At 40.1% G+C, this 13,713-nt stretch overlaps 1 protein-coding gene across 2 annotated transcripts in view; it reads left to right on the top strand.

The window, feature by feature from the left end:
- ATG4C (autophagy related 4C cysteine peptidase) overlaps positions 1-13,713 on the top strand; it is an 88,676-nt gene that overhangs the window by 41,164 nt on the left and 33,799 nt on the right. For both annotated transcript variants that reach the window (XM_049774413.1, XM_049774412.1), the window contains exons 6-7: positions 1,201-1,271; positions 9,329-9,465. In XM_049774413.1, the coding sequence (XP_049630370.1) occupies positions 1,201-1,271; positions 9,329-9,465 (208 nt within the window). The remainder of the gene's footprint in view (positions 1-1,200; positions 1,272-9,328; positions 9,466-13,713) is intronic.

The following is a 13,713-nucleotide window of genomic DNA, read 5'->3' as shown; positions in this document are numbered from 1 at the left end:
TATAATGTAAAATAATGTAAAAATACATTATAGTAAATTTAAAACCATACATAAATTTCAAATTATTTTGCATATAGCATGCTTTTCTATTTATAGGCAATGCTTACAGTTGAAAAAGTATTTTCTGAATATTCCGAAATGGGTAGTTAGTACTATTTAGTCCAACTTGATATAAGCACTTACAGAAATTTAAGATTTAGGATATATTCTATATGTACTATGTCCCAGGGATCAGAAAACTAGTAAGGAAATGTTTGGTTTAGCCAGGTAAGTAGTAGAAAGAAATCCTTTTACAAGGGTTGGGATTGTAGCTTTATATACAAATGTTGCATGTTCGTACCTTATATGTCCATATTCTGTGATTAATATACTATTCTACACTGAAAAAATTGACCTGATTTTTGATATTTTTTAATACAATATTCTTCAGGTGATAGTTTTAAAAGCCAATGATAGAGCTGGAGAGATATAGTACAGTGGATAAGTCACTTGACTTACATGTGGCTAACTTTGGTTCCAAATCCCAGCCACTAATATATATTGTCCCTTGAACACTGTCTGGATTCACTTCTGAGCACAGAGCCAGGAATAACCCCTGAAACTTCCGGGTATGACCCCCTTGTCACTCTCCAAAAGAAAAAACCCTACAATATAGGTTAAATATGAAAACTGGGAAAGTGATACCCCCCCCCCAAATCTCTACTAACTGGATGTGCTAGATTTATATTTTATTTCATTTCATTTCATTTCATTTCATTTTTGGTTTTTGGGCCATACCCGACAGTGCTTAGGGGCTACTCCTGGCTCTGAGCTCAGAAACCACTCCTGGCAGGCTCGAGGGACCATCTGGGATACGGCGACTGAACCTAGGTTTGGCCTGGGTCAGCAAATGCCTTACCACTGTGGTATCACTTCAGCCCCATGGAAGTGTTAGATTTTTCTTTTCCCAGTCCCACCTCGGAAGTCTTAGATTTTTTTTTTTTTTTTTTTGTGGTTTTTGGGTCACACCCGGCAGTGCTCAGGGGCCACTCCTGGCTCCATGCTCAGAAATTGCTCCCGGCAGGCACGGGGGACCATATGGGACGCCGGGATTCGAACCGATGACCTTCTGCATGAAAGGCAAACGCCTTACCTCCATGCTATCTCTCCGGCCCCAGAAGTCTTAGATTTTTAAAAGATGATTGCTTGTGTTTTTCTTAGAAAAGCAGTTGAAGAAGCAAGACACCCTGATTTACAAGGACTAACAGTTTATGTTGCACAAGACTGTACAGGTAGGAATGTCTATAATTCTATTTTTTTGTTTGATTTTTGTTTCTAGGTCATATTTTGCAGTTCTCAGGGGCTACTCCTGGTTCTTTTCCCAGGAGTTGTCCCTGGTGTTATTGGGTGGAAGCAGGCAGTGTAGGGGATCGAACTTGGGGCCTGGCATGCTTTCAGCCCACTGAAATCTATTTCTGGCACCTATAAATCTAATTTCTGTCTCTTTATGTGGTCAGACTTTTCGGTATGTATTTATCTTAATCTGATTATATTATAATTATAAATCTAGAGATCTTATTTTATTTCCACAGAGCACTCAATGCATGGAATGCATTTATTAAAACCCTTGATATGCTACAAATTCTGTCGCAATATTTAAATATGCCTTAAAGAAAATCCTTAAAGAAAATACTTTCAAAACATATAATTGTAGACTTTTAGCACAGTTGTATGCACGTGATCTATCCCCTAGGTAGATGTCTTTCAAGGAGGAAAATTTTAGTTTGAACAAATTTCTCTCTAACTTCAGTTATTCCTCTGAGAGTGATATAACATATGGGCTCGCAGGGGTCTCAAACTCACGGCCCGCAGGCCTTTTGCGGCCCTCCACACAACATTTTGTGGCCCTGCCCTAGAGGAATATTTTTTTGTTTTGTTTTGTTTTGTTTTGTTTTAGTTGTGTGGGTCACACCCCCCCAATGTTCAAGGCTTACTACTGACTTTGCACTCAAGAATCACCCCGACTTTGCCTCCTGCGGCCCCCAGGTAAATTGAGTTTGAGACCCTGCAGTGATGACTAACCTTTTAGAGCCCGAGTGCCCAAACAGTCCTGCCCTGTTGCCAGGTGAGCTGCAAAGCAGACACCGGCACACTCACCTCCCACCACGCTTCATATCTTGATTGCGGACCTTCCCGTGTGCCAGCTGCAAGGCCTTTGCGTGCCACCGCTTCGTGCCATAGGCTCGCCATCAAGGGGCTAGAGTTTTACTTTTTAAAAAGTTATTGTTTTGGATTTTCTGTTTAATGATCAGTATTTGTAGTCACTTTGGAACTTCGTTGGCGACAGAAGCCTTATTTTCCCTCATTAACGTACTTTCAAAATAAGTCACTTCAAACATCTAGTTGTACTCAAAGGCTATTTTTGGATCTTTGCTCAGGAGTGACTCCTGGCAGTGCGTAGGAGACCATATGTGCTACCAGGGACTTGATTGGGGTTGGCTGGATGCAATGTGAGTGCTTTAATCCCTGAACTCTCTTGTTTTAAATGTACTTTTTAAAAAAAAAAATAGAAATGCTGTAGGTAGGATAAACTACATTGCTGCTTTTATGAGGGAAAACATGCTTAAGCCATATTTATAGATAAGAATATTTGGACTGGAGAATTTGTACAGCAGTTACTGCAATACTTTCCTGGTATGTGGTTGATCCTGGCACTCCAATTGGTGTCTCAAGTCCTGACAAAAGTGAGCCCTGAGCCCTGAGTGCAGAAGTAGGACTAATCCCTGGCTTACTTGGTGTGGCTCGAAAACATTATATCTGTATAACTAATAGATATCTATATTTCTACCCATGTATATGGGTGGTAGTATATGTCACATGGAATGGATAGTTACTACATACATAAACATTTTTATTTGATCATTAATTTTCTTTCCTTTTTATTTTTTAACAGATTTTATTTTTACAAGTCTTTCACATTATATTTAAGGGTACATAGTGACAATGAATTAGGGCCATTCCAATCACCAGTGTTGTTCTCCCTCCACCCCTGTTCCCAGGATGCATCTGGTACCTCCTTCCTTTGCTCTCTGGATTGCTAGTATAACAGGTGCCCTTTGTGTGTAGCTTGTTGTAGATTGGGGGTCTTGATTCTGTTGTTGTTGACTCCCGCAATTTATGAGGCAGAATAAGATGATTCAAGTTCTGTGGTTCTGTTGGAAAAACAAAACAAAACAACCAGCAATGGCAAAAGACAGCAGCAACAGGGCCAGAGAGATAGCATGGAGGTAAGGCATTTGCCTTTCATGCAGAAGGTCATTGGTTCGAATCCCGGAGTCCCATATGGTCCCCCGTGTCTGCCAGGAGCAATTTCTGAGCATGGAGCCAGGAGTAACCCCTGAGCACTGCCAGGTGTGACCCAAAAAAACCACACACACACACACACACACACACACACACACACACAAAACCAACAACAGAAAACAGCAGCAACAACAGCAGCAAAGTCATTAATTTCTTAAGGGTGCTAGTCATATGAAAATAATTTCCAGACAAGTGTATGAATTTTGCAGATATTATAGTATTTGTTTCCTTCAAGTAAAAAACCTTAAAAATAAAATTAGTTGTGTTACCAATTCTTTTTTTTTTTTTTCCTTTTCTTTTTAAGGGGCTGCACTACACAGCTGGGTTTTCAATAGGAAGTTCTTTCTTTCTTTTTTGGTTTCTGGGCCACACTCAGCGAAGTTCACGGGTTATTCCTGGCTCTGTGCTCAGAAATTGCTCCTGGCAGGCTTAGAGACCATATGGGATGCCAGGGATTGAACATGGTTTGGCTGCTTGCAAGTCACATGCTCTACCCACTGTGCTTTCGCTCCAGCCCTTTGTGTTACCAATTCTAATTAATCCAAAGGATGTGCTTAAATAATCATTGTATTAATTAATGAATCTTTTCTGCTTTTATTATCACTCATGGTCTTCATTATATATTGTTGTTTAATTAAATGAGACAAGTTCCTCATTAGATAAAAAGTGGCTTGTGTAATTTGAAGTGATTCTTAGAATTTGTAATAAACTTAAGTTTTAATATATTAACATTAGTTTCTTCCCATCTGCCTTTATTCATTTTTTTTAAGATGGCATCTTACATTCATTTCTTTCTTTGCTCATTCTGTATTTTCTTTCTTTGGAATTGCACTTCGCTTATATTTTCAAATAGTTAGAATCCAACACTGTGAGTCAGGACATATAAGCCTAGTTTTCATGCTCCTTGAGTTAATATCAGATTACTAATGTTTCCCTCAAATAATTTCCTCCTTGACATATTACCACAATGTCAAATCTCACATGTTGAGACTAAGTTTATAATTTCCTTGCTCTCTTTTTCTTGCTCTCTTGATCTCTCAGAAACAGTGTCATGCCCATCTTAGTCACTCATTGTTCCTTCATCTCTCCTCACTTACATCTGACCAGTCCACCACCACTGCATAACCAGTGAGAGATTTTATAAATGCTTCTAAACCTCTCTTTCTTCGTTTTTTTTTCTTTTTTTTTTTCAGGCCACACCCATTTGATGCTCAGGGGTTACTCCTGGCTAAGCGCTCAGAAATTGCCCCTGGCTTGGGGGGACCATATGGGACGCCAGGGGATCGAATCGAACCGCGGTCCTTCCTTGGCTAGCGCTTGCAAGGCAGACACACCTTACCTCTAGCGCCACCTTGCTGGCCCCTCTTTTTTCTCATGTCGATCAGATGCTATCTTTAAATTGGGCTTGAAACTTGATTTTTCCTGTCTTTTGAGTCTCTCTTTTTGATTCCTGTATTAAAATAAATGGATTGTGTTCCCTCATTCAAAAAGCCATGTCTGTCCAGTCACTCTTAGCACCATTATTTTAGCATGTAAAGCACATGTAGTACTTTTCATCTTGGCCCGACTTTCATGTTCAGGGTCGTCTTCCATGCGATGCTCTGAAGTGTTTATCAGCTGTCAGACCATTCTTTAGACGTGCTATTATCTTTCTTCTAAGACTTTGTAGTATTATTGTTTCCGATTAGATACCCTTTATTATACAAAATGCTTCCTGTTAACTTTCTCTTTTTCTTTAAGATAAATTCTTAAATATCCACCTTTGCTGAAGGCTTTGCCAACTTCCATCCCACACAATTAACTTAATTAACTTAATTTCTTTGTGGCAAACATGTTGGAAATGCCTGTAAAATACAGTTAAATACTGCTTTTGTAATTCACTTGCCTTATCATCTTGCTGTCTAATCTCTTCTCTTTGTGTTGATATTAATAGCAGAGGCATTTAGTTGGAAATCATTGCCATAGTTAGACGTGGTTATGAAGTCTCACTATTCTGTAGCTTTTACATATATTAGCAATTGAGATATTAGCATATATTAGCAACATTTTTGTTTGTACAACAGAATCTCTTCTCTGTGTTTAGTTTATAAACATATGCAGTTTCTGTCTTTATAAATTAAGATAATAAAAAACAAACAAACAACAAAACCACAACTCACACACAAATACTGCAAAAAGAAACAAAAGACAGAATAAACAGCTGCTTCTGGGCAACATTAAGGGGTGGAAGAAATATGAAAAGCAATGTAGCATTGGTTCCTATTTGTTTCAACAAACCATTAAAAATTAAAACAAAAGTAAAAACTTTCTTGGGAATTGACACTAAATCAGGATTCGTTGGTTTTCTCAAATTCAAAATAGATGGAATTTTTAAAAACACTTTTGTCTTTTAAAAGCTCAGCAAGTCACATTAACACTTAAAACATTCTCTCCCCACCCCAAAAAAGAAAATAAAAGGCTCAATTTTAAAATCAAATTTGTTTTTGAAAATTTGAGGGACAGATGGAGTTGGGACAATAATTAAGCCAGATATTTTAAGGAGCCTATTTGCTTTTGTACTCTCAGAACACACTAAACTTTATTAAAAGTAGCAGGTTCTCAATGTGTGAGTGTTAGCCAGAGATGAATAATGTTGAAGAGGAAATAACAATAAGGAGAAATTGGTAGTATGTGCAGGTAGAAATATTATTTTTTTTGCTGATATTTTATTTTATGCTGATATATTTTTATGCTGGATGATATAGACTTCTCAGAAGGAAAAGTTCATTTTTCATCTGGCCTCAGGGATGTGGGGAGGGACTATGTGGTGCCAGGGATGGAGCACAGGACCTTCTGCATGCCAAACATATATGCTCTGCCACCTGACCTTCCTCCCCTGACCTCCCAGCAGGACAGAGTTATCTAAAAACAATTTTTTGTTTTGGATTTTGGATCATTTCTGGCTGTGCTTATGGGTCACTCCTGGCTCTGCACTAGGGAATCACTCCTGGTGTGCTTGGGGAACCTTATGGGATGCCAGAGACCGAACTTGGGTCACCTGCATGCAAGGCAAGTGCCCTACCTGCTGTACTATCTCTTTTGTTCTAAAATATTTTTAAGTTAATTTTTTTTTATGGGGTTCACGTTTGGGAGACATCAAGGCGATGTTTGGCAGTGCTCAAAGGTCATGTGGGTTCCGAGAGGAAACTCAGGGCTTTGCACATTGAGCACATGAGCTTGTTCCTTGTCCTTGGGAGCACTCATCTGACTGCGGTGTGCCTTTGTCCCAAAGAGTCAAAGATAGGGTGCGCTGCTTCAGGAAGTCAGGGAATGCCAAGGTCCTATCATTTCTATGTAGTCTGGAGAAAGTGAGACATTAGCACAGAAGCGTGGCAATAACAATGGTGGCATTTTTTGCTGCTCTGATATAGAATGACAGGAAGCCAGGGCATCTGGTGAACAAAAGAATTTGATAGCATTGACTCTCAGTCTGCCAGATAAAGGGCAAAATAGCAGCACTTATTTGGTAATGAAGACAAGGAGATTTTAGTGTAAAGGAAGAGAGCTTTCTTTATAAAGGAAGTTTTCAGTAATTTTTTTGATTTTCTTTTGGGCCACACTCGACTGCGCACAGGGGTTACTCCTGGCTGTGCGCTCAGAAATTACTTCAGGCAGGCTTGGGGGACCACATGGGATGCCAAAGAACGAACCTATCTGGGTCTGCTGTGTGCAGAGCAAATGCCTTAACCTCTGTGCTATTGCTCTGGCTCCTTCAGTAAAACATTTTATCTCGAATGAATGACTCCTCTTAGCTCTCATGGCCATCACTCTGGTCATCAGTGAAGTTTTGTTAAGTCCAGTGGTCACTTCTCTGTTGTTTGTGAGTTACAGGCATTGTTCTGAACATGTGTCCACGGCTTCCTTCCTCCTCCTCCCTGTGCCCTGTGGGTCCCTCAGTTCCATAGCTCTATTTGGAATTTCCATCTCCCTTTCTCTGCATTCTTGCACCATTTCCTTTGCTGTTCTCCCTTTTCTTGCCAATTGCTCAGTTTGCTGATATGTGGTAATGCTAGGGGTCTCAAACTCAATTTACCTGGGGACTGCAGGTGGCAAAGTCGGGGTGATCCTTGAGTGCAAAGTCAGTAGTAAGCCTTGAACGTTGGAGGATGTGACCCAAACAACTAAAACAAAACAAAACAAAACAAAGATTCCTCTAGGGCAGGGCCAGAAAATGTTGTACAGAGGGCCGTTTGCAGCCCGCAGGCCGCGAGTTTGAGACCCCTGTGAGTAGACCTCTCTCTCTCTCTCTCTCTCTCTCTCTCTCTCTCTCCCTCTGTCTCTCCCTCTCCCTCTCCTTTCTCTCTCTCTCTCCCTCTCTTCTCTCTCTTCTCTCCTCTCTCTCTCCCTCTCTTCTCTCTCTCTCTCCCTCTCTTCTCTCTCTCTCTCTCTTCTCTCTCTCTCTCTCTCTCTCTCTCTCTCTCATGCTTTCATTTAGTATCATGTCTTTACTTCTGACAAATCTCAACTCCAAGTTACAAGCCCCTTCTAGATCTTATCTGCCTGCTCATCATCTTTGCTTCCTGGTCTGTGAACTGCTGCTCAGATTTAGCATGAGTTCCCAGGCCTTCAGTCGATACTTTTTCCTTCTTTAGTCTTCTGTGTTGTGAAATAACCCGATGCACCGTATTTCCAAACCCCAGATGAACAGATCTGAAGCAGGTTAGCCACAAAGAATGAATAAACCAAGCCAGTCAGGAGAGAATCATGGAGTTGGTTTGCTTCTTGTTTTGTTGTCTCACTTAGTGCACCAAGCTGAACCCGAAACCTCTCTTTATTCTACCAGTACAAATTCAACTGGGAGGGGAAGAGTCAAGAGACATCCAGGTGAACTTTTACAAGTGGAAGGGCTTGGTAAAAAGAAAGAGGAAGTTGAGGGACTGCCTTTGTTTTGGGTAAAAGCAGGGTATAAACTAACACCATGTCTTTGTTTATTTCAAATCTTTCAAGTCCTCCTTCGCACCTCCTTTTTTCTCTTCTCTTTCATTGACCTCCTTAGGCAGTTCTTTCTTTCTAAGCTGATCACTATTACGGCCTCCAGGTGACTGTCCATGCCCAAGCCCTGCCTCCACAGCTCCTGTGTTTGTTCAAGTTCCCTTAGTGGTCTCTCACCGGAGTCCAGCAGTGGCCGTCTAATTGTCTTCATGGTGCCTCCCATCCCTGTGTCTCTACAGTCTTATCAACATGGGAGCCAGGCTGACTAATTATGAATCAGTTCAGGACATTCCATTTTTTTCTTAAATCAGTAACAATAACAATAAACCCTTTAGCAGCTTTCTGTTATGAAGTGAAATCAAAGTCTTTGCATGGCCTTTCGGAGCTTGTTTTGTCTGTCTTTATCCCCCTTCTACCCACTAGAAGTTTTACTTCCTTAGTTTCATTTCCTCATTCCTCGAGAGTTTCTGCCCTCTTGTTCTTAGAGCCTGCCAGCTGGGGTTCAACCTAGGGTTCAAGACTTGGGTGTTTGCTGATCTTTCTGACTGCAATAATCCCTTTCCTCTTTCCCCAGACCTACAGTTAGTTACTCAGTTTCTTACTTTTTTTTTTTAAAGTCTTGTTTGAAGTGATAGTTTCTCCTGAGACCTTCCCTTACCACCATAGTGAGGCCCCTTTCAGTCTTCTGTTTTTCTTCAAAGCTTCTATTCTAATCTGCTGTATAATATCCAGCTAGTCTCCATTTCCCTGTATTAGAGGTTAGGCTTTCCAATGGCAGGGATTTTTGCTTTGTTGACTGCTAAAATCCAGCAAGTTGTCACTCAATTAGTATCATATTACATTACAAATACTATAAATACCTATTGTGTCTAATGAGTCAGTTGAAGCAGGAAAGTGTGGTGAGATAGTGGAAGCTTGGGTTGTTGCATCAGAGACCAGCTGACATGTGTGTATGTGTGTATGTGTGAAAAATTTTTAAATAAAATTTGATAACCATGAATTATGCTTTTCTCAGTTTACAGTTCTGATGTAATTGAAAGGCAGTGTCCCTCGATGGCCTCTGATAACAGAGATGACAAAGCGGTTATTATTCTAGTTCCTGTCAGACTCGGTGGAGAAAGAACCAATGTTGACTACTTGGAGTTTGTAAAGGTATGAAACAGGTGTTCAGTTTTTCGTTAATCTCTTTTATTGAGTTAATATTGGTTTACAGGAATGTAAGTGTTAAGGGGTTCATTATTTCTTGTTTGTTTATTTTTATTTTTATACTTTAATTTTTGGTTTTTGGACCACACCCAGTAGTGCTCAGGGGTTACTCCTGTCTTTGTGCTCAGAAAGCACTTCTGGCAGGCTCAGGGAACCATATGAGATGCCAGACATTGAACCCAGGTTGACTCCTTACAAGACAAACACCCTACCTCCTGGACTATCGTTCTGACCCTCTTGTTTATTTTAAAGCAGATATGACTAACATGAAAATCACAGCTCTAGTCCTCTTATCTCTAAGATGAGTAATGATGTTTTTTATGACTGTAGATAGTAAATATATGAGATTTTTAAGTTTCAATGCTATAAAAATAGATGTGTTTTGAAGAGTACAGTCTTTTTTTTTATCTTTGTAGTTAATTATGGAGACACAGAGACAATAGTTATAATAGGTGATGTGGCAATAGTTCTTATATTCTTCTTCTTCTTCTTCTTTTTTTTGGTTTTTGGGCCACACCCAGCGATGCTCAGGGGTTACTCCTGGCTGTCTGCTCAGAAATAGCTCCTGGCAGGCACAGGGGACCATATGGGACACCGGGATTCGAACCAACCACCTTTGTTCCTGGATTGGCTGCTTGCAAGGCAAACGCTGCTGCGCTATCTCTCCAGGCCCGTTCTTAAATTCTTTTATCTCTGTGTTTTTTTTTTAAATACACCTCCGGGGCCAGAGAGATAGCATGAAGGTAGTGCGATTGCCTTGCATGCAGAAGGACGGCATCCCATATGGTCTCCGGAGCCTGCCAAGAGGATTTCTGAGCGTAGAGCCAGTACTAACCCCTGAGCACTGCCGTGTGTGACCCCAAAACAAAACAAAACAAAAAAACCAAAACCCTCTGCCTATTTATAAAACCCACAGTAAGCTATATTTGCATGCTTTTTTAAAATAACAGCCTGATTTTTTTTTTTATGATTTACCATCAATAATTTGTTTTCTCTGTGACTAAAAGGTCAATAAGAGGTGAAAATGATTACTTGATGGTATGGGTACAGGTCCCAATTTTGTTGTCTTCATATTAACTAGTTAAAAAGACCTGTTCTGGGAACAAAAAGGTGATGAATTTTGCATCCAAGCACAGAGCCCGGAGTAAAGTCTTGAACACCAATGGGTGTTTCCCAATAAACCTAACTACAAAAACAAAAACAAACAAACAAAAAAAACCAAAAGAGAAAATCTCTTCTAGTTTGAATTTTCTTCTAGTTTCTCTTCTTGGTTTTTACTGGGCTTTCAGTACTTTGAAATTTGGAGGTAGCACAACTGCATGTGTGGCTGTGCTCACTAGAAGTTGGAAGATTTGAGGACTTGATAAGGCTCAGTTGTGGAGCTGGGCTGTTTCGATGCTGGAAAGTGTCTGGTGTGACTGAGCCAGGAGTTTGTATGTGGGGCAGGGGGAATCTATGGGTACCCATTCTGAGAAGGTTCCAGATTTCTTAGTCAGGACTGGTTCACCTGGGAGATTCAGCAACTTGATGCTTCTTTCTGAGAAGTATATTTCATTGTGAGAATCCACTGAAGACTTAAGACACTTCTGCATGTTGTCATGTTCTAGTCATGAACTTTGGTCAGCTCTAATTATTATTTTTTTGTTTTTGGGCCACACCCAGTGTGAGTAACTCAAGAGTTACTCCTGTTTTTGTGCTCAGGGATTGCTTCTGGCATATGCTGGGGATCGCTCTATGGGATGCTGGGGATCAAACCTGGGTAAACTGCGTGCAAAGTAAGTGCCTTACCCCATTGTACATGGCTCTGGCTGGCCCCAGATCAACTCTTATCTAATCTGAACCATCTCACCTCTGCCCTTTTACTAGATAGGATTAGAAACAGGATGGAGAGATATTATAGGAATTAAAGCATTTACCTTGCATATGACTAACTCGAGTTAGAACCCCAGCACCACATGATCCTCTGAGCAACACTGGGAGTATCTTCTGAGCACAAGTACAGGAGTAGTCCACAAACACTTCTGGGTGTGACCCATTGTCACCCTAATAGTTTAGAAACGGAAGCAATCTTGGAACCAACTTCTGTACCTAAATCCTTGTTTTTGGTGGAACATGACTCTAGGCACATTTTATCTAACCAAGGTCTCTGGTCTTCAGTGATATTGATATATTTATCAAGTGGCAGACTGTTTCAGTATTTCCCTGAGTGAATTTTGTAGTGAGACAAAGTGTGAATAACTTTTGTTGGTTTTATTTTTGGGCCACACCTGGCAGTGTTCAGGGGTTACTCCTGGTTTTGAGCTCAGGAATCACTCCTGGGGGGAACAGGGGGCCATATGGAATGCCGGGGAATCAAACTCAGTTTGGCCATGTGATGTTACAAACATGCTCATAATACAGTTATTTCTGACATTCAGTGTTCCAACACCAATCCCACCATCAGAGTAACATCCCCTCCATCATATGAATTGTTTTCACTGGATCTTTGCAAGATATAGTATTATTTCCCCCAACCTAAATAGAGTTCTGCTGAGAATACATGCAGAGAGATATATGAAAGAACTTAATGAATATTCTAATTTTCACTGGATTAAATCGTTTTTATTAGTATTTACATTCATTCCAAGAAAATAGCACACAAAATTTGTTAAGTGATTGCTATTGATTAGAAAATAATTTTAGGGGTCGGAGAGATAGCATGGAGAAAAAACATTTGCCTTGCATGCAAAAGGATGGTGGTTCAAATCCCATCACCCCATATGGTCGGTCTCCTGAGCCCCCCAGGAGCGATTTCTGAGCTTAGAGCCAGGACTACACCCCCCCCCCCCCGTGCTGCTGGGTGTGACCCAAAAACCAAAAAAAAAAAATTCTTTTTTTTAGTTTGCTTTTTAAGACCAGAGTTCATTGAAAACGAACACAAGAAACTTTATTTATTTATTTATTTATTTATTTATTTATTTATTTATTTATTTATTTACCACAAGAGACTTTTAATATTTCAAAAATACTGATGAAAATATTGCATTGAGTATGAGGCTGTACTAGCTAATATTTTTAGTGCTTTATTTGGGGCCACACCTAGTAGGGCTCAGGGGTTGCACATGGTTCAGCACTCAGGATTACCCCTGGTGGTGCTCAGAGGGCCATATGGGATGTGGAGTTGGCTGTGTGCAAGGCAAAATCCCTAACTTCTATAATATTACTCTGGCCACTAATATTTTTTGACATTTTTTTTGGAAGGTGAGGAGTTTTGTGCCACCTCATTCGTGCTCATTGTTTACATTACAAACAAGGCCCTATGCATTGTTTGGGGGATCCTATGCAATATTGGGGATTAAATCTTGGTTAAGGTGATCACCATATCCTCTGTACCATATGTTTTCATTGTGATAACATTGGTTTATCAGAGTATATTTATTTGCCTTAAGAATGCATTATTACTACACCTAACTTAATAATATCAGAGTGCCAGTATCCTTCTGTCATTGCCCGTTGGACCCTTTCATTGACACCCCCTCTTTCTACCTTCCCCTCACCCAACCTCAATTCTGTATTGTTCAGGTTTGTTTTCATTTACCTGACTGACGTTCCTTGTTTTTTTTTTTTTTTTTTTTTTTTTATGGTCCACCCATGAGTGAGATCACTTTAATGCTACTGGACTGTTTCCCTTCTAACTGATTTTACTTAGCGTGGCCCTGTGTCTGGAGTTAATGTTCTTATGTTCTGGTTAGATAACGAGTTGTAGAATTTCTGTATCTTATGGTAGTTCTATTTTAAATTTTATGAGAACTCTTGATACTTTTTCCATAGAAAAGGGTGCTGAGCTAGTTTGCATCTGACCAGCAGTGAATAAATGTTCACTTCTTTGTATTTTCACTTGGTATTTTTTTAAAATTATGGCTTTTTATTTATTTAATTTAAATAGAGGCCACCCCTACTGGTGTTTGGGCACCATTGGGCCACACCCAACAGTGCTGTGGGGCATACCCAGAAATGCTGGAATAATGTGGGGTTGTGGGGGTTCAGATGCAGACCTCCAGATGTTAGATAAGTGCTTGTCCTGCCTTTGTTTTTGACTCTCATAATTGTTATTTTGTACTCTCAGGTGTGGGATGACAGCTCATTGTCATTTAGATAAGCATTTCCCAATAATCAGTGATGCAGAGCATCTTTTCATATGCCTGTTGTCCATCT

This window comes from Suncus etruscus, chromosome 6 (genome assembly GCF_024139225.1).
Source record: "Suncus etruscus isolate mSunEtr1 chromosome 6, mSunEtr1.pri.cur, whole genome shotgun sequence".
Classification (NCBI taxonomy): Eukaryota; Metazoa; Chordata; class Mammalia; order Eulipotyphla; family Soricidae; genus Suncus; species Suncus etruscus.
The sequence above is the reverse complement of the archived record's forward strand: the minus strand, read 5'-3'. Positions and strand labels throughout refer to the sequence as shown.